The sequence below is a fragment of the Scyliorhinus torazame genome, chromosome 10 (genome assembly GCF_047496885.1).
Source record: "Scyliorhinus torazame isolate Kashiwa2021f chromosome 10, sScyTor2.1, whole genome shotgun sequence".
Classification (NCBI taxonomy): domain Eukaryota; kingdom Metazoa; phylum Chordata; class Chondrichthyes; order Carcharhiniformes; family Scyliorhinidae; genus Scyliorhinus; species Scyliorhinus torazame.
In genome coordinates, this window is record NC_092716.1 from 103,098,588 (window position 1) to 103,124,434 (window position 25,847).

The following is a 25,847-nucleotide window of genomic DNA, read 5'->3' on the forward strand; positions in this document are numbered from 1 at the left end:
CAATGCAGGGCCCCCACCTCATAGTGCGACAGGTATATATCACGTAGGGAGGTCCCGCGGGGTTGGGATGAGACCAGGGGTGCGACTCAAAGAGATTGGGAATCTTCGAGTGTGCCAGGATGGAGGCGTTGTGCACACTGCCCGGGTATCAGGCACAGACATGTATGATGCGCAGCTGATAGTCACATATCAGCTGCACATTCATAGAGTGGAACCCTTTTGGTTTGTGTACAGTGGCCTGTTATCCGGAGGTGCCTGTAGGGAGACATGCATCCCGTGTATCACCCCCTGTACCCGGGGCATCCCGTCGATGGCAGCGAAACCCGCTCCCGGGCATCCTGGTGCGCTCGGACAACATTGAAATGGACGTATTGAGCCGTCTGTGCATATAGGGCCTCTATGAAGGCGCAGATGCACCTGTGCACCGAGGCCTGTGAGATCGCAGACAGGTCCCCTCGGTGCCTGGAAGGACCCCGTCGTGTAAACATTCAGAGCAACCGTCACCTTGACGGCCACCGGGAGCAGGTGTCCTCCCCCATACCCCTGCGGTGCCAGGTGTGCCATCATCTGGCAGATATGCTGCACTGTCTCTCTGCTCAGCCCAAGTCTTCGACAGCATAACAGTCCGGCAGGTCCTCAAATAACAGGCGGTGCTGGTATGCACAAGGCCTCATGCGGCGCCTCCTTGGCATCTCCTCCGCCTTGATGGGCGGTCTGCTCTCCAGCCTGGCCGGTTGCCACCTGCACGCTGCTGTAGCTTTCTCCTCGAGCAGCTCCAGTTCGTATAGCCACAGGACATCCTCCAAGGCGGCAGTGACTAGCAGGAAGGCCACCATTGCTGGTTGAATTCCAATATCCATTATCTTCAGGGAGTGAAAGGCCGACATGTTGGTATGGTGTTTACACCCGTGCCCAACCAGGTGCACTGGGCTACATGGTGGCCCCCATTAGCGCTGAGGGCTCCGCTCCCGCATGCACACCCCCATCCCCCCGTCAGTGGCCGTCACTGCCACCTCTAGCCCAGGTGTTCAACCCTGTTATCAGGGGCACCTTTCGCTGGCACTGCCCCCGCCAGGGGTAGGTACTGCGTCCCTTTTGGGGCTACTGTGGGTGTTGCCTTGGGTGGGCCGCTGGCGGGTGGCAGCCAGATTTGAATGGGGGGGGGGGTTTGGCAAGGGGTGGAGTCGGTGTCACTCTGAAGAACCAGGGGCCAGGGTGGGTGGTTACTGGAGCGCACAGCAGGAGGGCTGCCTTGCAGGCTACGGTAATGGCGGTCCATGCCTGGAAACCTCCCCAGTTCCGTGGGGGGTCACCACGGCCGCTCGACCTGTTCCCCCGGTCACCCCACTCCTGGCCTTGGCAGAGTCCTCCCCACTCCAGCCAGCATGGCCAGTGTCCAGCGTGGCAGACCGCAGTCGCTCCTCTCGGTCTCCTATCTCCTCTCTCCTGTATCAGCCGCAACGCCGGCTTCACAATTTTTAAAAGCACAAGCAAACCACGCCGTCGGGAATTCGGCCCATTGGAGGAGGAGAATCGCGGTGGTTCTGGAGAATACCGGGTCAGGTCCGCTAATTATATGCAGACAGTGTTTACTATACATATGCTCTGGTACGCATTGACGCCGCTGTCAAGGTGATAGAGAATGCGATAATAATAATAATAATAATAATAATAATAGGAACCGATTCTCCGCCCAATCGCGTTTCGCTATTTCGGCGTCAGCTAATGGAGAATCACAAGCAATGTGTTTTTCAGCTGGGGGAAATGAGGTCATTGCTGGGTGGAGCTCAGAAAGGCAGAGTTTGGAGAAGCTTTGAGAGAAAGAGCAGTTGAGTTCTGATCTGACCGACATCGAGTCCACAATTCTTTCCAAGGTCAGTTTAAAAAAAAAAGAGTAATAATATTTTAAAGCAGAGCAACCTTGTTTGAAGACAAGGAAGAGGCTGAAACAACCGAGTTGAAGCAGCTATTTGAAAATATTCAGCCAGAGTCTGAAGGGTTCCATCCAAGCTAAATCTGTTTGAAAGCAAGTATTACTCTATGCCCTGCTAATTTTAAGATGGAGTAAGAGCTGTATGTTTCTTCTCTTGTTGTTTAATGGGAAATTGTATAGTTGTATTGAGGGATATTGTATGCTGTTCTTTTCCATTGTGAAGTTAAAAAGTCGAATACTGTATTCATAAAGTTTTGTTTTAGAAATATCAAAAACCAATTTTTTCATGCAATCACTCCTGGAGCGAATCATTCTTTCCGCACTGTCTTAAAATACACTAAAAGATTGGGGTTTCGATCCAGTAACCTAGCCACTGTTGGGGTCTGGCCTGGGACGTAATACATACCACTCTTTGAGTTATGCATTCAATTCTCCAATCTGTTTGATCCTATGCCAATAGGCAAATGGCTTGGGCAATCTGCAGATTTACCTTTGATATTTTGCTTTTTAATTTGGACCCAACTCTTCAAACTCTCACAGTAGAACATCATTCCTAATGCTACATATGTTGTCAGTTCCGACATGGGCCATGACAACTGGATCCTTTCGCTCCCATTGTAAGTTTGTCTCCAGCCATGAGGAGATGTCCTTAACCCTGGCACTAAGCAAGCAACATAACCTTCCGATCTCCGGTCATGGCTGCAGAGAACAGTATTTATCCCCCTCACTATACTGTCCCCTCTCATTCCTACATTTCTTTTTGCTCCCCCCCTCCCCCAACCCCCCCACCACCACTAGAATGGCATCCTGCACCATGGTACCACATAGTCGGTTTGCTCATCCAACCTACAATCTTTCTCCTTATCCACACAGGTAGCAAGCACCTCGTTCGTACCTGTTGGTGAAATGCAAAAGCTGCAGCTCCTCCATCACTACCTGCTGGATCCCCATACTTGCCTGACTCACATTCACAACCTCCTAACGTTACCACTTACAAACTCTAAAATTCTACTTAGCCTAAGATGCATGACTGTCTCCTGGAACAAAGTATCCAGGTAACACTCTCCCTCCCAGATGCTCCACAATGCCTGCAACTCAGAGATGAAGTTGCTCAAGCCACAAGGACTTATATGACTGTCCAAGATGGAGACAGCAATGCATTCCGTAGGTTCACAAACATTGCAGTCACAGCATCCCTACCATGTCTACCTAACCTTTTTTTATTTAGTTAGCGAATTCATTTTTAATTTCCACAGCTAAAATACTAGCAAGTCTCCTAGATTAGAGACTACATAAGAACATTTGGCAGCTTTGGAGGCTGAAAAATGTATGAACAATAGACTGAAACATTTTAAGCTATAAATCTATTACATGTTACAAATGGTGCCTAGTCACAAAATACTAAAGAAATTGTTGTTCTAAGTTGTGAACATGGTGTTACATAAAATGAGAGAGCCACTCAAAACTAACAAAAGTGCCTTTCGAATCAGAGGGGAAAAAAATTAAAAACCTGTTTGGAAACAGCAGAGAGTAGCTTTCAAAATTCTGCAAGATCCCCCTTTAACTTTAAAAAACACAAAGTTACATTAAGATTGAGTTGACAGTCACCCACAGCCAGACGCACATATGAGGCCGTCAGATACTGCTCATAACTCCCCTTTTCCTGACAGAACAGCGACATAAAACTTGAACAATATTCACAGCAGGTTCCCCATCACCCCACCCACCCAATCACTTACCTGTCTCCCATGATGCACAACTCTCTTGCTGGCAACACAACTTCCCCCATTTGAGAGTGTTTAAAAGCAGAAACCCCCAACCCGCTCCCCAAGCTCATGGAGGAAAACCACTTCCTTAATTTGATCCACCATTAGACAATTCCTCACTCCCACAACATCCCCAATGCAATTTTTGAAAACCTCTCCCCTTTTCACTTGAGGAATAGTGACCCCCTCACTCCTCACCCCATGGATGGTTTCCTCTACTCCCTTCTTCCTTTATCTCTCCCCTTCTCTTATCCTCACCTTTGTCTCTCCCCTTCTCACACCACATTCACCTCAGCCCATCTTCATTCTTCCTTCATCCTCCTCAGTTTGTAGCAGTGTTCGGAATTAGAAATTACTGCTATGTGGTATGATTGCTGACAGTATGATGTGTTTTTTTCCAGTTGGGTCTGATTAAATGGCCATTGAAGGTTTTGATTTTTAAAGTTTTTTTCCCATTTACAAGAATTGTGGAACACTAATTTTGTTCCTGCAAAAAATATTTCTTCAGGGAGGACTGGGCATATAAAAATGAAAGTAATTGTATAAACATCAATACAACAGCACTGGATCCAGGCTCACTGATTGGAAACATAATCCCAGACTCCTGACACAAAGAGAATCTTTTGTTTTACTCAGTGGGTTGTGAGGACATGTAACGCACTACCAGAAACAATAGAAGCAGAATTCACAATAGCTTTTAAAATGGAAAAGAACAAAGTAACGTGTTTGTGGAATGATCAGGGGAAGTGGACAGACACCTCTTTCAGACACACACATGGCCTCGGCTTGTAAAATGTTATGATCCCAAACATTCATCAACACACATCTATGCTTACAAGATAAATCTATCTCACTATCACCTCAGTTCTTACCCAGACCGCAGAGACAAGCTGAGGATTAGCTGGGTTGAGTGCATGATAATTTATTATTTTCATTAAATAATTAACTTTTCGATGGAGCTTTGAGGGTGGAGGATAGTTGTTAGCCATCGTCATAGAAACAAAACCTGGAACCAAGTTCTGGTGCAAGGTCACATCGGTATTCTGAACAATCTTGCCCTACAGATGAGGAAGAACACCCTGCGGAAGATACACTGCAAATTTATGTCAACTCCCGGCAGGGTACTTTATTTTTGACCCTTTTCACTCAGTTTTTGGGGAGTGGTTGGGTTAAAACTTTGCTAATTCGATGAGATAAGGTTCCCACCAAAGGAAATGCCCAGAAAGTCCAGGTCAAGTGAGCCGGCAAAATAAAGAATCAGCAACGGATTTGGAGGCTTCTCGAGGCTCGTCCGCAAAAAGATGGCGGTGGAGGCCACTACTGGGTTTCTGGCCTAGACATTATGGGTCAAAATGTTTATAGGCATTTTGACAATGGAATTTCAGAAACAGTGGCGGGCTGTCTCTGAGGATTTCAACAAGTCAATAGAAGAGGCCCTAGCTCCCATTCCATCGGTGTTGGCGAAGACCAATGAGATGGTAAAAGCGCATGACACGGTGGTACAGCGTATGGAGGCGGCTCTCACGAGGCAGAGCAATCAGATCGTCTCCTTGGAAGTCTAGATGGTTAGAATAGCCAGTAATAATAATGCACTGGGGGCCAAGGTGGATGATCTGGAGAAGCGCTCCAGGAGACAGAACCTCAGAAGGGTGGCATTGCCAGAGGGAATGGAAGGCCCAAATCCGACTGACTACATTTCAAAGACGTTTGAGATGATGGCGGGGAGAGTGGATTGATGTATCCTCCCGAGCCGGATCCAGCCCACCAGTCACTTAGGCAGAAGCCCCGTTCTGGCAAACCACCACACGCAATCATCGTGATGTTCAGCAGTTATACAAAGAAGGAATTAGTCCAGAGGTGGGCAAAGGAACATCGGGACTACAGATGGGAGGGCCTCACCATCAGGCTCTATCAAGATTTGGCCGCAGAACTGGTTAAAAGGCGGGTGGCATTTAACAGGGCTAAGGCCACGGTGTATAAGAGTAAAGTTTGATTTGGGGTGGTATACTCCGCAAGCTGCCAAGAGACTTATGATTCAAAGGACTATCACTTTGATGCTCCAGAGGAGGCAGATGGCTTTGTCAGGAAGCATGGGCTGGGGGTGACCGAATTGTAATTTTCATGAGGTCTTTGTATTATTGGGGAGGACATGTGGTTATAGGGGAGGACATGTGGTCATAGGGATTTGTTAGGCTTTCTTGTACAAGTTTATATTTTCTTGAATGGGATAGGTGTTGTTTCTTTGTCTATTAAAGTTGGGTGGGGGGGCTGATTGTTATGGCTATTTATTTATCTGCACTCTGGGCGGAGGCCACCTTCCTGGCTGAAGAGTTAGCTAATGGGAGTGCAGTGGTGGGGGTAACTGCAGCTCATAGTAGTTTTAGATAATGAGCTTAGGGCTTTTGTTTAGTTTGGGATAGGGGAGAGGGATTTGTGTGTGCCTTTTGGTGGTTGAGTATTTACTTGAGTGTAGTATTATTGGGAGCCGGGGAGGGAGTGGGGGGTAGGGACAGTTTTCTGACAGTGCCTACAGCTTATTCTTTGTTTTGAGGGATGGCTTGGCGGCCAACTTGGATGGACCTCAATAGTCCTTCGAATCATAAGTCACTTGGCAGCTTGCGGGGTATGCCACCCCAACTCAAACTTTACTCTTTTACACCGTGGCCGTATCCCTGTTAAACTCCACCCGCATTTTAACCAGTTCAGTGGCCAAATATTGATAGAGCCTGATGCGGTGGCCCTCCCGTCTGTAGTCACAATTTTCCTTTGCCCACCTCAGGACTAATTGGTTGCCTGTACTCTAAGTAGTTGCTGGATTGCCCCGCTTGGAGGAAATGGCTGACTCTGGTTTTACGGGGGGGGGGGGGGGGGGGGGGTCTCCTTAATTTTTCTCTCCAAATCTTTCTTTGCTAGAGGCAACAAATTGATTGTTTCCTTCAGTCGGGCAGGTAAGATCCCGAGGATTCGCAGAGCGTTTCTTCAGAGAGAGACAGTCGGTCGCTTAGCTTTATCTAATTTGTTGTTTTATTACTAGGCAGCTAATATTGAAAAGGTACTGGGGTGACTCAAGGATTCAAATTCCATATGGGGTCCGATGAAGGCGAGCTCTTGTAATGTTCCAGTTTGGCGGTCTTAGTAACTGCCTCACTTCTGTTTTCCCCTGCAAATATTACCTCGAGCCGGTAGTGGTGTCCGCTCTGAAAATTTGGAGGTAGTTTTGACAGCATTTAAGCTTGGTTCCATGTCATTGTTAGCCCCTATTTGTAGGAATCATTTCTTTGTGCCGACGGGTTTGGGTTCAACAGTCAGGGCATGGGAGGAGGGGGATCTGGAGAGGTTTGGGGACCTGGTTGTGGAGGTTATGTTTGTTGGTTTTGAGGAGCGATTGGACAAATTCCAACTCCCAAGGACTAATCTGATCAGGTATTTCCAGGTTTGCGATTTCTTGCGTAAGGGGATTTCCTCATTTACCTTGGCACCTTCGCCCTCCCTCTTGAATAGGGTCTTATTTTTGGCCGAGTATGGTGAGGGCAGGATTTTGGACATAATAATAATCTTTATTAGTGTCACAAGTAGGCTTACATTAACACCTCAATGACGTCACTGCGAAAATCCTCTAGTTGTCACACTACGGCGCCTGCTCAGATACACTGAGGGAGAATTCAGAATGTCCAATTTCCCTAACGAGCATATCCTTCGGGACTTCTGGGAGGAAACCGGAGCACCCGGAGAAAACCCACGCAGGCACGGGAAGAACGTGCAGACTCTGCACAGACAGTGACCCAAGCTGGGAATTGAACCCGGGTCTGTGCTGCTTTGAAGCTACAGTGTTAACCACTGTGCTACCATGCCGCCCTTATTTACGGCCAGATCCTGTAGGTGGAGCAGGCTCCATTGGATGAGTGAGGAAGAAGTGGGAGGGTGAGCTGGGTCTGGTTTTTGATGGGGGGGATGTGGAGTGAGGTTCTTCACAGGGTCAACTCCACCTCCTCACGTGCGAGGCTCAGCTTGATTCAGTTCAAGATGGTGCTCAGGGCGCATCTGACCAAGAAGAGGGTGAATGTTTTTTTCTCGGGATGGAGGATAGATGCGAACGTTGTTCTCTGGAGCCGGTGAATCATACCCACATGGCCGAGGCACTGGGCGGAGTAGGAGATCTCCCCCCAAGCAGAACTCGCCTCCGCACTATTAACAAGATGAAGGCGATAGCATCTTCATGACCTCTTCAATTATTTTTTTAGTTATGGGATGTTATTAAGAGTTGATTGTACTATTCTTGCATTGTACCTTTATGTAGTTATTGTATAGAGTGGTGTTATTTTATCATGAAAAATTTCTTCAATAAAAATATTTTTTAAAAGCTGTTGTTGACTGAAGCTTCCAGCATTTACAGCGTTATTTTAACTTGTGTTGCATCTCCAGAAACGCATTTCATAGAAAAAGACTAGGAATTACTGTTGTTGGTAATAGTGGATGAAGGTTGACTCCACTGTATGATGTTACTCTCACAAATCTTAATTTTTTCATTACAGTCCCTTTCATAAAGTTGTATTTTCATGTATTGGAAGCAATGTTTTTACAGGCCACAATCAATCAAAAAACGAAAGCAACTAAGAAATAGTTTGTAGAAATAGGTGCACAGCATTCTCGGCAGATGTTTGTCATTTGTTGCGCTCTTTGTTTTTCACAAAGACAATTACGGGTGAGGTATTGAGAGCCACTTGGCTCAATATTCAATCAATTATTATTGTTTCCACGCTTTCATTTTGTGTTGACTGTTAATACAGGCAACTCAATTTCTCTCCCTAGATAGTCCATGGTAACAAAGTGGTCTCCTCCATTATAACCACAAACAAACTGTGAGCAACCTGGAAAGGTATGGGTATAACTAGGACATCAACTCACTCACAAACAGACCAAACCCTAAATCAAAGTGATATGCTGCGTTTTAAAGCTAAATACAAGTATTTCAGTAAGGTTTTTTTCTAATTAAGTAAAATATAATACCAGTTTTGTCTCACTTCAAACCATGGCAGTTCCATTGTCATTACCTGCCCTCTTTATTTAAAAACAAATGCCTGCAATTAGCTTTAAAGAAAATGAACATTCACATGAGCAATATATGGGCATGCCCCTGTAAGTTTCTGTCAAAAAATAAAATTTTAGCAACTTATTTGTTGCATCTAACCTTTCTTATTGGATAAATAAATAAATACCATTGTACCTGTAATTTTCAGAAACTGCCAGTTCTTCTGAAAAATAATCTCTCAAGTTTCAGTCATGAAAAGCTGAAGAAGGTAACATTTGATTTATGGGTCTGTTGGACTAATGATTCAGCTAACCTCTTGGTTCATTCCAAGAGCCTTCAATTTAATGAAGAAATCATTTTTTTAAATAGTGAAATGTGAACAAAGTGATCTATGGATTCAAACGCTATCAGCTTCAGAGGCTCATGATTGGCATGTCTGCATGTAGGAGTTACAAGCTGAGTCACACACCTACCTGAACAAGTATTTGACGCAGCTCCTCAAAGTAAGCTGGGAAGTCTGCTTCCACCTGGAGATCATCAATGGCCAAGAAAGATGCCATGGACTGGATGAGTTCACCAGCAAGATCGATATCCTCTGTTCCGATGGTGACCTGTTTGTAGGAAACAAATATCAATGGAAATAGTCATCAAAAGCAGGTATCTTCTGAAATAAGGTTAGGGGACTAGACCATGTCATTTGGCACAATTCTACATTCAATGGCAGGACATATCCAGTCTTCTGCAGAAAGGGGAGTTCTTCATCTTCTCATGCTGGATTAAATCTGGAGCAACGTCCCAGAAAGAGAAAAAAAAGACATTAAAGAAGCAATTTCATTGGTTTCCTAAAAATAGTTATAAGCTCAGAATGAGAAAGTTAGCCCATGGTATTCTCACTCCAGAAGGTGGTGGTGAACTGCCTTTTTGAACCGCTGCAGTCGATGTGTAGGTACATCCACAGTGCTGTTAGGGAGGGACTTCCAGGATTTTGACCCAGCGACAGTTTAGGAATAGCTGGCATATTTCCAAGTCAGGATGGTGAATGACTTTGAGGGGAACATCCAGGCGCTGGTGTCCCTGTGTACCTGATGCCCTTGTCCTTCTAGATGGCAGTGGTTGTGGGTTTCGAAGGTGATGTCTAAGGAGCATTAGCGAGTTCCTGCAATGCATCTTGTAGATGGTACACACTGCTGCTACTCTTCATAGATGTTGGAGGGAGTGAATGTTTGCGGATGAGATGCCAATAAAGCAGCTGCTTTGTTCTGGATGATGTCAAGCTTCTTGAGTATTGTTGGAGCTGCAGTCATCCAGGCAAGTGGAGAGTATTCCATTACACTCCTGATTTGTAGATAGTGGACAGGTTTTAGGGAGTCAAGAAGTGAGTTACTTGCCACAGGATTCCTTGCCTCTGACTTTCTCTTACAACCACATTATTTGTATGGTTAGTCCAGTTAAGTTTCTGGTCAGTGGTAACCCCATAAATGTTGAGAGTGGGGGAATTCATTGAATGTCACACAGCGATGGTTAGATTCTCGGTTGTTGGAGATGGTCATTGCCTGGCACTTGTGTAGCGTAAATGCTACTTGCCACTTGTCAGTCCAAGCCTGGATATTGTCCAGGCCTTGCTGCATTTAAACATAGACTGCTTCAGCACCTGAGGAGTCAGAAATGGTGATGGACACTGCACAATTATCACTTCTGACCGTTATGATGGAAGGTCATTGATGAAGCAACTGAAGAAGGTTGAATACTACCCTGAGGAATTCCTGTCACTAAAATGTTCAGGCATGACTACATCCATCCATGTCAACCTTGATTTAGTACCAAGCCAGGCTTAGATAGAATAAAAACAGAAAATTCTGGATAAACTCAGCAGGCCTGGCAGCATCTGCGGACAGAGAAATAGAGTTAACGATCAGAGTTCACATGGCTCTTCTTCAGTTCTGTAGAAGTCATATGGACTCAAAACGTTAAGTTTCTCTCTCCACAGCCAGACCTACTGAGTTTATGCAGCATTTTCTGTTTTTATTTATGCCAACGTCCTCAGTATTTTGTTTTTACCAGACTTAGGTAAATGTTCTATTATTGTTAGATTAACTAACAGTAATCATAATACAATCAAATGTAACAATAAATTTGAAAAGGAGAATGTAACATGGTTACTAAGATCCTAGAACTTGGTACGGTTAACTTTAACTGCATCAAAAACAGACTGGTAACCGTAAACTAATGAAAACTGTTATTGGGTAAAACTATAGAGGAACAGTAGGAGGTGTTCAGAAACAAATTTAGCTTGAGGATCCGTCCATAACCCTAATGGATAACAGTTCAACTTTCCAAATAAAAGATCTGAGATAAAAGAAAAGTAAAGAACATACAAATGTTCAAAGGCTTTCGAAAAAGTCCCATTTAGATATTAGAGTGTAAAATTAAAGTGCATGGTATTGGGGGTAGCGTATTGAGATGGTTATGAAACAGGTTGGAAGATGGGAAGCAAAGAGTAAGAAAAAAAAGTTTCCAAATGGCAGGCAATGACTAGTGGAATACCGCAGGGATCGGTGCTTGGACACCAGCTATTCACAATATATATTGAGTTAGATGTGGAACTAAATGTAATATCTCCAAATTTGTGGATGACACAAGGCTGGGTGGGAGGATGAGCTGTGAAGAGCGTGCAGAGGTGCTTTGCATCTTTTAAGAGATAGATAGACATTTGATGTTGAGGAAGATAAAGTGATGAATGTAGGAATTTGAGATATATTGTATCATATGTATTTGATGCATGAAGGGTTAAAAGCCTGGGTTAGTGTGTGTGTGAGACGGCTGCAATAATGTTTAAAAAGAATCCTGGTTTGAAAGGTTTTGGCAGCAAGAGGTTCAAAGATGTGCAGGTTAGGTGGATTGGCCATGCTAAATTGCCCCTCAGTGTCCAAGAAGATAAGGTGGGGTTGCTGGTTTACGGGGATGCGTGGAGGAGTGGGCCTAAGTAGGGTGCTCTTTCCAAGGGCCGGTGCAGACTTGATGGGCCAAATAGCCTCATTCTGCACTGTCAAATAGACCAAATGTATGATGCTCTGAAGGAACTGGTTATTTTGGAGGAATTTAAAGGTTCACTTCCCATAGTCGTGAGAAGGCATGTGGAAGAGCAAAGGGTTAAACCTGCTAGACTGGCAGCAGAAATGGCAGATGATTTTGAATTAGTTCACATTGGTTCACAGGGGCTGGTTTAGCACAGTGGGCTAAAGAGCTGGCTTGTAAAGCAGACCAAGGCCAGCAGCGCGGGTTCAATTCTCGTATCGGCCTCCCCGAACAGGCGCCGGAATGTGGCGACTAGGGGTTTTTCACAGTAACTTCATTGAAGCCTACTTGTGACAATAAGTGATTTTCATTTCATTTCACAAAGCAAAGTCTGGTTTTTAAAAATCAATTTCAATCTGTGAAGGATAGAAACTGGTAAGAAGAGACATTCACAGATAGAGAAGAGAATTCACCTGGGTTGGCCAACTCCCGACGTAAAATGGAGAACAGCAAAGGCTGCAGGGAAATTCAGCCAACAGAGGCAGAAACTAGCAGGTGCAAGTTACTGTGTATTAAACTCTGCAAAAGCCCAGACAGCATCGATACAAGCAGCCATCTGCATAATAATGTAGCAGCCATCTACATACTAATGAGCGATCCCCAGGTACAATCGAAACATTTGGGATAAACAAAGCCAAGCCAGACTCCCCAGCGCCAGCAGGAGCCAACACAAATGAGGTTAACGCTCCAGTATTGGGAGAAATCGAACCAAGCGATTGGAACGAAGTCCAATCACTTGGAACCAGGTATAGGGTCCGCCCCGAAAGGCGGGAAGCCCCTGGGGACTATAAAGTTAAGGCCCCAAGTTCAAATCGTTCTTCTTGACCGGGTCACTCAGCAACGCGAACCAACCCTTGACAGTGACCGGTGCAGCTGCCGCCGATATCCAGTAAATCTTAAGTCAATGCTCGCTACGAGATAGGCGCTCCTAGCTACCAATCCGTACCAACTTCGAATCCCGCAGACTCAGAACCCGAACGAAAGGCCATTTGTTCCCCTGACCTGGTGGGCCAGTCCGAAGCTAAGTATAGGCCTGTTAGTTGTAGGAGTAGCTTAGAAGTAGAATTTGTGTATGAGTAGCGATTACTGTGTATAATAAATGTGCTTTGATTTGAATCTTACTAATCGGTGTATTGAGTTTTTAAAAAAATATATATATATTTTATTCAAATTTTTTCCGGTCAAACAAAACAATACAAAGGTTTACCTTTTTACAACAATAAAACAATAATTATAACAGTGACCGTTTTAACAAATAAATAAATAATATATAAACTAAATGGCAACGGCCATAACAAAAATAATAACTCTCCAGAGATAAAATCAAACAATCCAATATACATAACCAAGTACAAAATATCTATACAAAAACACCCCTGGGGACCTGCCCGAGGGCCCCCCCCCCCCGGGTTGCTGCTGTTGCCTTCCCATTTCCTTTATCGTTCTGCGAGGTAATCAATGAACGGTTGCCACTGCCTGGTGAACCCTTGAGCCGAACCCCTTAGTGCGAACTTTATCCGTTCTAGTTTTATAAACCCTGCCATGTCATTTATCCAGGTTTCCACGCCCGGGGCTTTGGCTTCCTTCCACACAAGCAATATCCTTCGCCGGGCTACTAGGGACGCAAAGGCCAAGACATCAGCCTCTTTCGCCTCCTGCACTCCCGGCTCTTCTGCAACCCCAAATATAGCCAACCCCCAGCCTGGCTCGACCCGGACCCCCACCACCTTCGAAAGCACCTTTGCCACCCCCACCCAGAACCCCTGCAGTGCCGGGCATGACCAAAACATGTGGGTGTGGTTTGCTGGGCTTCTCGAGCATCTCCCACACCTATCCTCTACCCCGAAAAAATTACTGAGCCTTGCTCCGGTCATTTGCGCCCTGTGCAAAACCTTGAATTGTATCAGGCTTAGCCTGGCGCACGAGGACGACGAGTTTACCCTACGTAGGGCATCAGCCCACAGCCCCTCCTCAATCTCTTCCCCCAGCTCTTCTTCCCATTTCCCCTTCAGCTCATCTACCATGATCTCCCCCTCGTCCCTCATTTCCCTGTATATGTCCGACACCCTACCATCCCCCACCCATGTCCCTGAGATCACTATATCTTGAATCTCCTGCGTCGAGAGCTGCGGGAATTCCCTCACCTGTTGCCTTGCAAATGCCCTCAGTTGCATGTATCGAAATGCATTCCCTTGGGGCAACCCATATTTTTCCGTCAGCGCTCCCAGACTCGCAAACGTCCCGTCTACGAACAGATCTCTCAGTTACACAACCCCAGCTCTCTGCCATGCTCCAAATCCCCCATCTATTCTCCCCGGGACAAACCTATGATTATTTCTTATCGGGGACCGCACCGAGGCTCCCGTCCTTCCCCTATGTCGTCTCCACTGCCCCCAAAGTGTATTGAGTTATTGATCATTACTTGAACCTTGTGGCGGTATCATAAAGATACCTGGCGACTCGAGAGCAAAGGTTATAAAACAGAGCCAATTGAACCAACCAAAAGTTAGCAACAGTAGTCAAGGCAAAGGAGATCTAGTTGGAGATATTAAGGAGTTAGCCTCAGGTTAAAAAGGAAACTTATGGAGGACTTCCGGGTGCGGCGATGACCAGCTGAGTCGCACGTTTCGGCAGCTCCCTGTGAAACGGACTTTTGGGCTCTTGATAGGAGCCCCAACGGCAATTTTAACGGCTGAAAACACCGTGCGGTAAACCAGAAGGGTGTTCCCCCTGGACACGGATGGAAAAAGGAGAGGAAAGTGGCCGGATTGCAGCGGATCCTTTGGAACAACGGCAAGGAAGGCAAGCAGAAACCAAGATGGCGTCGGAAGGTGGCAGTTTCATATGGGGCCCTGAACAACAAGAGTTTTTGAAACGCTGCGTGGAGGAGATAAAAAAGGAAATGAAGAAAGAGTTGTTGGCCCCGATATTACAGGCGATTGAAGGGCTGAAAGAGGAACAAAAGACCCAGGAGCAGGAGCTTCGGGTCGTGAAGGCGAAAGCAGCAGAGAATGAAAACGATATACAGGGCCTGGTGGTGAAGTCGGAGATACAGGAGGCACACCAGAAACGATCTGTGGAGAGGTTGGAGGCACTGGAAAATAACGCAAGGAGGAACAACTTGAGGATTCTTGGCCTTCCTGAAGGTGTGGAGGGGGCGGACGTCGGGGCATATGTGAGCACGATGCTGCACTCGTTAATGGGAGTGGAGGCCCCGACGGGTCCGTTGGAGGTGGAGGGAGCATACCGAGTTATGGTGCGAGGATCGAGAGCAGGAGAAGCTCCCAGAGCCATAGTGGTGAGATTTCTCCGTTTTAAGGATAGAGAAATGGTCCTTAGATGGGCGAAGAAAACTCGGTGTAGTAAATGGGAGAACGCGGTGATCCGCGTCTATCAAGATTGGAGTGCGGAGGTGGCGAGAAGGAGGGCGAGCTTTAATCAGGCCAAAGCGGTACTTCACAAAAAAAAGATAAAGTTTGGAATGCTGCAACCGGCAAGACTGTGGGTCACATATCAAGGGAGGCACCACTACTTTGAGACGGCGGATGAAGCGTGGACTTTTATTGTAGAAGAAAAATTGGAATGATTGGACTACGAAAATGAACGTTTGGACAAAGTGGTGGGACGAGTGGGGGGGGGCGAAGAGGGATTGTATGATTAATCCTGCGGTATGGTAACTTTTCTTTCTCCCACAGGTGGTGATGGGGGGAGGTGGGGAGGGAGAGGAGATGGGGCGTTGGCCATGGGAGGCGGGGCCGAGGGAGAGGCGCGGGCTTGGTTCCCGCGCTATGATAATTATGGCGGGAATAGAGAAGCAGGAAGGAGGGGGCGCCGCACGGGGCGAGCCGTGATCACGGGGGGAAGCCGAGGTCAGCCAGAGTTTGCTGACTTCTGGGAGCAACATGGGGGGAGTAATTACGCTAGCGGGGGGTCTAGCGGGGGGGGGGGGGGGGGGAGGGGGGAATTACTGGGTTGCTGCTGCTGGGGAAAGGGGGGAGTGGGTACGGGAAAGGATGGGCGGGGGGGCACCGTCTGGGAGAAATACAGCTGCGTGGGAACTGGGCGAGAAGCTGGAAAAAGATGATGGCTAACCGGCAAGGGGGGGGGGCGTGGGAAGCCCCCCAACTCGGCTGATCACGTGGAACGTGAGGGGGCTTAACGGGCCGATAAAGAGGGCACGAGTACTCGCACACCTTAAGAAACTTAAAGCAGATGTGGCCATGTTACAGGAAACGCACCTGAAACTGATAGATCAGGTTGGGTTGCGCAAAGGATGGGTAGGGCAGGTGTTCCATTCGGGGCTGGATGCGAAAAACAGGGGGGTGGCTATATTAGTGGGGAAGCGGGTAATGTTCGAGGCAAAGACTATAGTGGCGGATAACGGGGGCAGATACGTGATGGTGAGTGGCAAATTACAGGGAGAGATGGTGGTGTTGGTAAACGTGTATGCCCCGAATTGGGACGATGCCAATTTTATGAGGCGAATGCTAGGACGCATCCCAGACCTAGAGACCGGAAAGCTGATAATGGGGGGAGTCTTTAACACGGTGTTGGAACCAAGGCTGGATAGGTCGAAGTCCAGGACTGGTAGGAGGCCGGCAGCAGCCAAGGTGCTTAAGGATTTTATGGAGCAGATGGGAGGGGTGGACCCGTGGAGATTCAGTAGACCTAGGAGTAAGGAGTTCTCGTTTTTCTCCTATGTCCATAAAGTCTATTCACGCATAGACTTTTTTGTGTTGGGTAGGGCATTGATCCCGAGGGTGAGGGGAACGGAATATACGGTTATAGCCATTTCGGATCATGCCCCACACTGGGTAGACTTGGAGATAGGGGAGGAAACAAGAGGGCGTCCACCCTGGAGAATGGACATGGGACTAATGGCGGATGAGGGGGTGTGCTTAAGGGTGAGGGGATGCATTGAAAAGTACTTGGAACTCAATGACAATGGGGAGGTTCAGGTGGGAGTGGTCTGGGAGGCGTTGAAGGCGGTGGTTAGGGGGGAGCTGATATCAATAAGGACACATAAAGGGAAGCAGGAGAGTAAGGAACGGGAGCGGTTGTTGCAAGAACTTTTGAGGGTGGACAGACAGTATGCGGAAGCACCGGAGGAGGGACTGTATAGGGAAAGGCAAAGGCTGCATGTGGAATTTGACTTGCTGACCACAGGCACTGCAGAGGCACAATGGAGGAAGGCGCAGGGTGTACAGTATGAATATGGAGAGAAGGCGAGCAGATTGCTGGCACACCAATTGAGGAAAAGGGGAGCAGCGAGGGAAATAGGGGCGGTGAGAGACGAAGATGGAGAGACGGAGCGGGGAGCGGAGAGAGTGAATGAAGTGTTTAAGACATTTTATAAAAAATTTGTATGAAGCTCAACCCCCGGATGGGAGGGAGAGAATGATGGAGTTTTTGGATCGGCTGGAAATTCCCAAGGTGGAAGAGCAGGAAAGGATGGGATTGGGAGCACAGATCACGGTAGAAGAAGTGGTGAAAGGAATTAGGAACATGCAGACGGGAAAGGCCCCGGGACCGGACGGATTCCCAGTTGAATTTTACAGAAAATATTTGGACTTGCTCGCCCCGCTACTGACGAGGACCTTTAACGAGGCAAAGGAAAGGGGACAACTGCCCCCGACTATGTCAGAAGCAACGATATCGCTTCTTTTAAAGAAGGAAAAGGATCCGCTACAATGCGGGTCCTACAGACCAATCTCCCTCCTCAATGTAGATGCCAAGGTCTTGGCCAAGGTAATGGCAATGAGAATAGAGGAATGTGTCCCGGGGGTGGTTCATGAGGACCAAACTGGGTTTGTGAAGGGGAGACAGCTGAACACGAACATACGGAGGTTGTTAGGGGTAATGATGATGGCCCCACCAGAGGGTGAAACGGAGATAGTAGTGGCGATGGATGCCGAGAAAGCATTTGATAGAGTGGAGTGGGATTATCTGTGGGAGGTGTTGAGGAGATTTGGGTTCGGAGAGGGGTATGTTAGATGGGTGCAGCTGTTGTATAGGGCCCCAGTGGCGAGTGTGGTCACGAATGGACGGGGATCGGCATATTTTCGGCTCCATAGAGGGACAAGGCAGGGATGTCCTCTGTCCCCATTACTGTTTGCACTGGCGATTGAGCCCCTGGCGATAGCGCTGAGAGGTTCCAAGGGATGGAGGGGAATACTTAGGGGAGGAGAAGAACACCGGGTATCTTTATATGCGGATGATCTGCTACTATATGTGGCGGATCCAGCGGAGGGGATGCCAGAAATAATGCGGATACTTGGGGAGTTTGGGGATTTTTCAGGGTATAAATTGAACATGGGGAAGAGTGAGCTGTTTGTGGTGCATCCAGGGGAGCAGAGTAGAGAAATAGAAGACCTACCGTTGAGGAAGGTAACAAGAGACTTTCGTTACCTGGGGATCCAGATAGCTAAGAATTGGGGCACATTGCACAGGCTAAATTTGACGCGGTTGGTGGAACAGATGGAGGAAGATTTCAAGAGATGGGATATGGCAGCATTGTCAATGGCAGGGAGGGTGCAGGCGGTTAAGATGGTGGTCCTCCCGAGATTCCTCTTTGTGTTTCAGTGTCTCCCGGTGGTGATCACGAAGGCTTTTTTCAAAAGGATAGAAAAGAGTATCATGGGTTTTGTTTGGGCCGGGAAGACTCCGAGAGTGAGGAAGGGATTCTTACAGCGTAGTAGGGATAGGGGGGGGCTGGCACTACCGAGCCTAAGTGAGTATTATTGGGCCGCTAATATTTCAATGGTGAGTAAGTGGATGGGAGAGGAGGAAGGAGCGGCGTGGAAGAGATTAGAGAGGGCGTCCTGTAGGGGGACCAGCCTGCAGGCTATGGTGACAGCCCCATTGCCGTTCTCACCAAGGAACTATACCACGAGTCCGGTGGTGGTAGCTACACTGAAGATTTGGGGACAGTGGAGACGACATAGGGGAAAGACCGGAGCACTGGGGGGGTCCCCGATAAGAAACAACCATAGGTTTGCCCCGGGGGGAATGGATGGGGGATATGGAATGTGGCAAAGAGCAGGTATAACGCAATTGAAAGATCTATTTGTGGATGGGAAGTTTGCGAGTCTGGGAGCGCTGACCGAGAAATATGGGTTGCCCCAAGGGAATGCATTCAGGTACATGCAATTGAGGGCTTTTGCGAGGCAACAGGTGAGGGAATTCCCGCAGCTCCCGACACAAGAGGTGCAGGACAGAGTCATCTCAAAGAAATGGGTGGGGGACGGTAAGGTGTCGGATATATATAGGGAAATGAGAGACGAAGGGGAGACTATGATGGACGAACTAAAAGGGAAATGGGAAGAAGAGCTAGGGGAGGAGATTGAGGAGGGGATGTGGGCAGATGCCCTAAACAGGGTAAACTCGTCGTCCTCGTGCGCCAGGCTAAGCCTGATTCAGTTTAAGGTATTACACAGGGCACATATGACTGGAACACGGCTCAGTAAATTTTTTTGGGTGGAGGATAGGTGTGCGAGGTGCTCGAGAAGCCCAGCGAATCATACCCATATGTTTTGGTCATGCCCGGCACTACAGGGGTTTTGGATGGGGGTGACAAAGGTGCTTTCGAAAGTAGTAGGAGTCCGGGTCGAATCAAGCTGGGGGTTGGCTATATTTGGGGTTGCACAAGAGCCGGGAGTGCAGGAGGCGAAAGAGGCCGATGTTTTGGCCTTTGCGTCCCTAGTAGCCCGGCGCAGAATATTGCTAATGTGGAAAGAAGCCAAGCCCCCGGGGGTGGAGACCTGGATAAATGATATGGCGGGGTTCATAAAGTTAGAGCGGATTAAGTTCGTCCTAAGGGGGTCGGCTCAAGGGTTTACTAGGCGGTGGCAACCGTTCGTCGAATATCTTGCGGAAAGATAGATAGGGGAGAACAAAGAAGGCAGCAGCAGCGGCCCAGGACTTGGGGGGGGGGGTGTGTGGCCTGAGGCAAGGCAGTTGCCAATTAGGGCTAGTTTTTATTTTTTGTTATTTAATATTTATTTATTTGTTGTTGTTTTTGTTTAAATTTAAAAAGGTCATTATTATCTGTATTGTTACAATATTGTGTAAAGGATGCACAATGTACTGTGTTGGTTGACCAAAAATTTTCAATAAAATATTATTTAAAAAAAAAGGAAACTTATGGTGGTGGAAGAGAAATATGAAAACTTAAATGTTTTCATTGTCATACAGTTGGATACATGAAGCCGTATTGTTGGTGGTCAGATCTATTTAAAGGTTTCATTTATGGGGATACGGTTTACTCATGTGTACGAGGTGGAGTGGGTGAGATTAAGATCTTCAGGGAAACAGGAGCAAGTCAATCTTTAATGGTGAGAGATAATGAGATATGTAGTTCAGGAGTATTGCCAGACAAGGTAGGAATACATGGAATTAGTGGTGAGAGAAGTTGTATGCCACCATTTAAGGTAAGGTTAGAGAGTCCGGTGAAAACTAGTGGTAGGAATAATAGAAAAATCATCCTTTTCAGGGGTACACTTTTTCCTGGGTAATCACACAGCTGGGTCACAGGTGGAAGTGATGCCTACTGTGGTTGAAAAGTTGATGGAAAGTCAAACAACTGAGTTGTTGCAAGAAGCATATTCAGGGGTGCTTCCTGATTGTGTAGTGACAAGATCACAAAGCCACAGATTGAGACAGGACGAAGAGACTCGGGGTGTACCAATAGGGAGGCTGAAGTTCAATTATCAGAAACCATGTTTGATCAGAGAGTTATAGAGGAGTTAACCAAATGTTTTAGTGGATATGGACTACTAAAAGAAATCCAGTCAGATCAGGGATCCAATTTTATGTCAAAGTTATCCAAGGAAGTTATGATGTGGAGATGCCGGCATTGGACTGGGGTGGGCACAGTAAGAAGTCTTACAACACCAGTTAATGCCCAACAGGTTTGTTTCCAATCATTAGCTTTTGGAGCGCAGCTCCTTCATCAGCTGAGTGACAAAGTCAATGATGGAAGATGATACTCTGAATGCGAGTCTTTGCAGATAATTAAGTCTTTACAGGTCCAGACAGTGCGACTGGAGAGAGGGATAATCATAGGTTAAAGAGGTGTGAATTGTCTCAAGCCAGGACAGTTGGTCGGATTTCATAAACCCAAGCCAGATGGCGGAGGGTGAATGTAATGAGACATGAATCCAAGGTCCCAGTTGTGGTTGTACTCATGCGTGCGGAACTTGGCTATCAGTTTCTGCTCGGCGATTCTGCATTGTCGCACATCCTGAAGGCCGCCTTGGAGAACGCTTAACCAAAGATCAGAGGCAGAATGCCCTTTACTGTTGAAGTGTTCCCTGACTGGAAGGGAACATTCATGCCTGGCGATTGTCGCACGATGGCCGTTCATCCGTTGTCGCAACGTCTGCATGGTCTCGGCAATGTGCCACACCTCGGGACATCCTTTCCTGCAGCGTATGAGGTAGACAACGTTGGCTGAGTCGCACGAGTATGTACCGCATACCTGGTGGGAGGTGTTTTCACGTGTAATGATGGTACCCATGTTGATGATCTGGCACTCTTGCAGACATTGCCATGGCAGGGTTATATGGGGTCGTGGTCGCTGTTCTGAAGGCTAGGTAGTTTGCTGCAAACAATGGTCTGTTTGAGGTTGCGCGGTTGTTTGAAGGCAAGTAGTGGGGGTGTGGGGATGGTCTTGGCAAGATGTTCGTCTTCATTGATGACGTGTTGAAGGCTGCGAAGATGATGACGTAGTTTCTCCGCTCCGGGGAAGTACTGGACGACGTTGTCAGTTGTGTCCTGTGTTTGTCTTCTGAGCAGGTCGTTGTGGTTTTTTTGCTATGCCGTCTTGGAACTGTCGATCGATGAGTCGACTGCCATATCCCGTTCTTACGAAGGCGTCTTTCACCGACTGTAGATGTCTGTTACGTTCCTCCTCGTCTGAGCAGATTCTTTGTATACGCAGGGCTTGTCCATAGGGGATGGCTTCTTTAATGTGTTTAGGGTAGAACCTGGAGAAGTGGAGCATCGTGAGGTTATCCGTGGACTTGGATAAAGCATAGTGCTGAGGTGACCGTCCTTGATGGAGATGCATGTGCCCAAAAATGCAACCAATTCTGGAGAGTAGTCCATGGTGAGTCTGATGGTGGGAAGAAACTTGGTGATGTCATTGTGTAGTCGTTTCAGTGTTTCTTTACCGTGGGTCAAAAGGAAGTTATGGGCAGCTTAGGAATAAAGCAATTTAACTTAACTGTAAACATCCAGAATCAAAAGGAAAGATGGCATAAAATTTTAAAGACTACGTTGAGGGCCTGTAGTCAGGATTATCCAGAGGATTGGGATAAAGGAACTCCATTTGTACTATTTGCAATTAGGGATGCACCCAATGAACCAACTAAATTCAGTCCATTTGAATTGATTTTTGGTCAAGAGGTAAGAGGACCACTTAAATTAATCAGCGAGAAATTGGTGAGTCAGCGTTCAGGACTACGTTGTTGGACTATGTGTCAAACTTTAAGAAGAGATTAACTAGGACTAGTGAGTTGGCTAGGAAGCTTTTAAAATTGTCACAGCATGTGATGAAAAAAGAGGCGGGAAAGAAATCGAAAATTCTTTGTTTAGTTAGTGGGGAGAAAGTGTTAGTATTGTTACCAATGGTAGGTGAACCATTAAAAGCAAGATTTTGTGGGCCCTATCAAATTGAAAGCAAATTGAGCGAGGTGAATTATTTGATAAGAACACCACATAGAAGGAAAATTCACCAAGTGGGTCATGTTAATATGTTCAAACGGTATTTTGATAAAGGAGGGGTTAGTCCATAGAACAGATTGGAACCATAGAATTCTAGCGATGCAAAAGGAGACCATTCAACCCATCAAGTCTGCACCAACCTTTTAAAGAGAACGCTACTTAGGCTCATTTCCCTGCCCTTTTGCCGTAAACTCACCTAACCTGCACATCTTTGTACACCAAGGGACAATTTTTTAAGCATGGTCAATCCACCTAACTTGCACATCTTTGGACTGTGGGAGGAAACAGGAGAACCCGGAGGAAAGCCACACAGACACGGGGAGAAAGTCGAAACTCCGCATAGACAGTGATCCAAGGCAAGAATTGAACCCAGGTCCTTGGCGCTGTGAGGAAGCAGTGCTACCACTGTGCCGCTTGTAACTCAGGGAGAAGAGATAAATGCAGATGATTCTAAATTTTGTTTTTTTTATAAATTTAGTGTACCCAATTCATTTTTTTCCAATTAAGGGGCAATTTAGTGTGGCCAATCCATCTATCTTGCACATCTTTCTTTGGGTTGTGGGGACACAATCCACGCAAACACAGGGAGAATGTGCAAACTCCACATGGACAGTGACTCTGAGCCGCAGTCGAACCTGGGACCTCGGCGCCGTGAGGCAGCAGGGCTATCCCACTGCGCCATCGTGCCGCCCTGATGATTCTGAATTTGACATTCCTCGAGTTAGATTGGATAATGAAGAAGTGATAAGAAATTGGGATAAATGCCGAGTTACCTTCTGGAGGAAAATCAAAATAACCTTAAAGTTATTACAGTCACATAGAGCTAAATGTGGGAATCAATTGGAAGTTCAAAAGTAATTATACATGATGTGGATGTAGGAAATGCTACTCTAATTAAGCAACATCCATACAGGCTCAATCCACAAAGGTACAGGTACAAAAGAGTTTGAAAGCATGCTTAAGAATAATATCATCGAAGTGCGTTGCAATGATTGGAGCTCACTTTTGTTATGTTTTTTAAAAATATTTTTCTTCTCCTTTTTCACATTTTCTCCCAAATTTGCACCCACCAACAATAAACAATAAGCAGTACCGAATATAATGTCAATCCCCATATCAACAACAACAATTCCATCCTTCCACCAACCCCCAAACAACTGACCACAAGTTAACATAAACAAATAACAAAAAGGAATCAGGAATCACCCATAGTGACCATTAACATATACAGTTCCCCTCCCTCCAACCCTTCCCCCAACTAATGTTCGATGTTATCCAATTCTTGAAAGTGCAGAATGAATAACGCCCATGAATTGTAGAACCTCTCCATCCTTCCCCTCAGTTCACACTTAACCTTCTCAAGAGTCAAAAATTCCAACATGTCCCCCCGCCACGCCAGACACTGTGATGAATGTAGGAATTTCAGATATATTATATATGTATTTGATGCAGTAAGGGTTAAAAGACTGGGTTGTGTGTGTGTGTGACTGCTGCAGTCATGTTTTAAAAGAATCCTGGTTTGAAAGATTTAGGGAGCAACAGGTGCAGTTAAAGCATCGCAAAGGTTTGGGCTAATGGATTTTTGTTTGGATTAAGAGGGTCCCCTGTGGAATATTTACTTAGGGACCTTCGTGTTCAGTTAATAAGGTGCTGTAACTAATGGGAGGACCTGGAGTACCAGGCATTTTAGCAGAGATTGTTCATTTGGTTTCTGAAAGTCAAACCATGAAGAGAGTTTCTGAAGACGTCAGCTAGAGATCCTGCTTGTTGTGACTCTTAAGCAAGTATGCCCGGGTCTGCTAACTGTATTTAAAAGTGGATTGGGTACTGAGATAGGTCAGTTGTTTGAATGGAACTAAAGATAACAGTTGAGGGTTACTGTGTCACTGCATTGTTGAAGTGACCCCTTCAGCTATTTTTATTGTGTGATGTTAAAGATATTTTAATACCACGATAGTAATAAAGTTTGTTTCATATATCATATCCCTATTTTGCATGAAATCACTCCTGGAGCGAGGTATCCTATCCTCACAATCTTATAAAATTAAAATTAAATATTGGGGTTTCTGTTCAGTATTCTAGCCACTGTTAGGGTCTGGTCTGGGATCATAATAAAATTAAACTATAAAGAAGACAGCAAGGCAGTGAATTAATTTGGAATACTCTAGCAAAGGCAATACATTAACATGATGGGCTAAGTGGCCTCCTTCTGCTCTATGAACATCTATAGGTCTGTTGCTTGGTTTGTAAAATCACCCTTTTTAAAGTCAGTTTAGTCAATTAATTTTACCTCTCCATTTGTATCCATTTTAATGCTCAGCTGTCCACCATCTCTCAGAGATGTGAAGCAGACTTCCAATGGCATACTGGGACATTCAATGTCTTCAGGTACAAGGAAGCTTTGATTCATCCACATCACAACCTGTAAAGAGGACAGCAAACGAGACACAGAGGTAATCTCAGTAACCACATTCAGATAGCCCACTCTACATTACGAACAAATGTGTTTTTCTATTCATTCATGGGATGTGGGTACCGCTTGCTGGGCCAGCAATGGTTGCCCATCCCTAATTGCTCTTGAACTGAGTGTCTTGCAAAGCCATTTGAGGGGGAAGTTCAGTGTCAACCACATTGCTGTGGACCTGGCATCACATGTAGGCCAGACCAGGTAAGGCCAGACCAGGTAAGGGTGGCAGATTTCCTTCCCGAAGGGGGATTGGTGAACCAGATGGGTTTTATAAAAATTGACAATTGTTTCATGGTCAGCGTTAAGACTTCTAATTCCAAATTTTCTATTGAATTCAAATTTCACCATTCGAACCTGGGTCCCCAGAGCATTACTCTGGGTCTCTGGATTACTAGCCCAGTTACAACACCACTATGTCACTACCTCCTGCAACCACAATCAGCCTGTTTCATATATGCTATAAAGGAAGTGTCAACTTGGCAAACATCATAAACCAGCTCTTGACACACAACTGTAAAACCACCATTGTTACAGCCAACCTATCGTCCATCATTTGGCCACCTGAGTCATCCAATCTCTGTTTTGAAGAATGAAACTAAAGCAGCACAGTTTCATTGGATAGAATTTTACGGACCCCCATCAGTTTGCAGATGCTGTGGGCCCATAAAATTCAGAGTGGCCTTCTCACCTGCCACTGAGCTATCAGAAATTTTACCGGTGCAAGCTACAACCTAAGGCAGCACCACTGGAGGTCCTCAAGTGGCTGATTATTGGCTACTTAGGGTGCACTTCTGGTCCAGCTGCATTTTTGAGGCCAGTAGGAAGATGAAGGGCATGTCTGGTAGGTTAGCC

General features: G+C 46.3%; 1 protein-coding gene across 2 annotated transcripts in view; it reads right to left on the bottom strand.

Moving 5' to 3' along the window:
• bbs2 (Bardet-Biedl syndrome 2) overlaps window positions 1–25,847 on the bottom strand; it is a 140,338-nt gene that overhangs the window by 19,903 nt on the left and 94,588 nt on the right. For both annotated transcript variants that reach the window (XM_072518533.1, XM_072518534.1), the window contains 2 exons: window positions 24,819–24,950; window positions 9,202–9,339 (listed from right to left, as the gene is read on the bottom strand). In XM_072518533.1, the coding sequence (XP_072374634.1) occupies window positions 9,202–9,339; window positions 24,819–24,950 (270 nt within the window). The remainder of the gene's footprint in view (window positions 1–9,201; window positions 9,340–24,818; window positions 24,951–25,847) is intronic.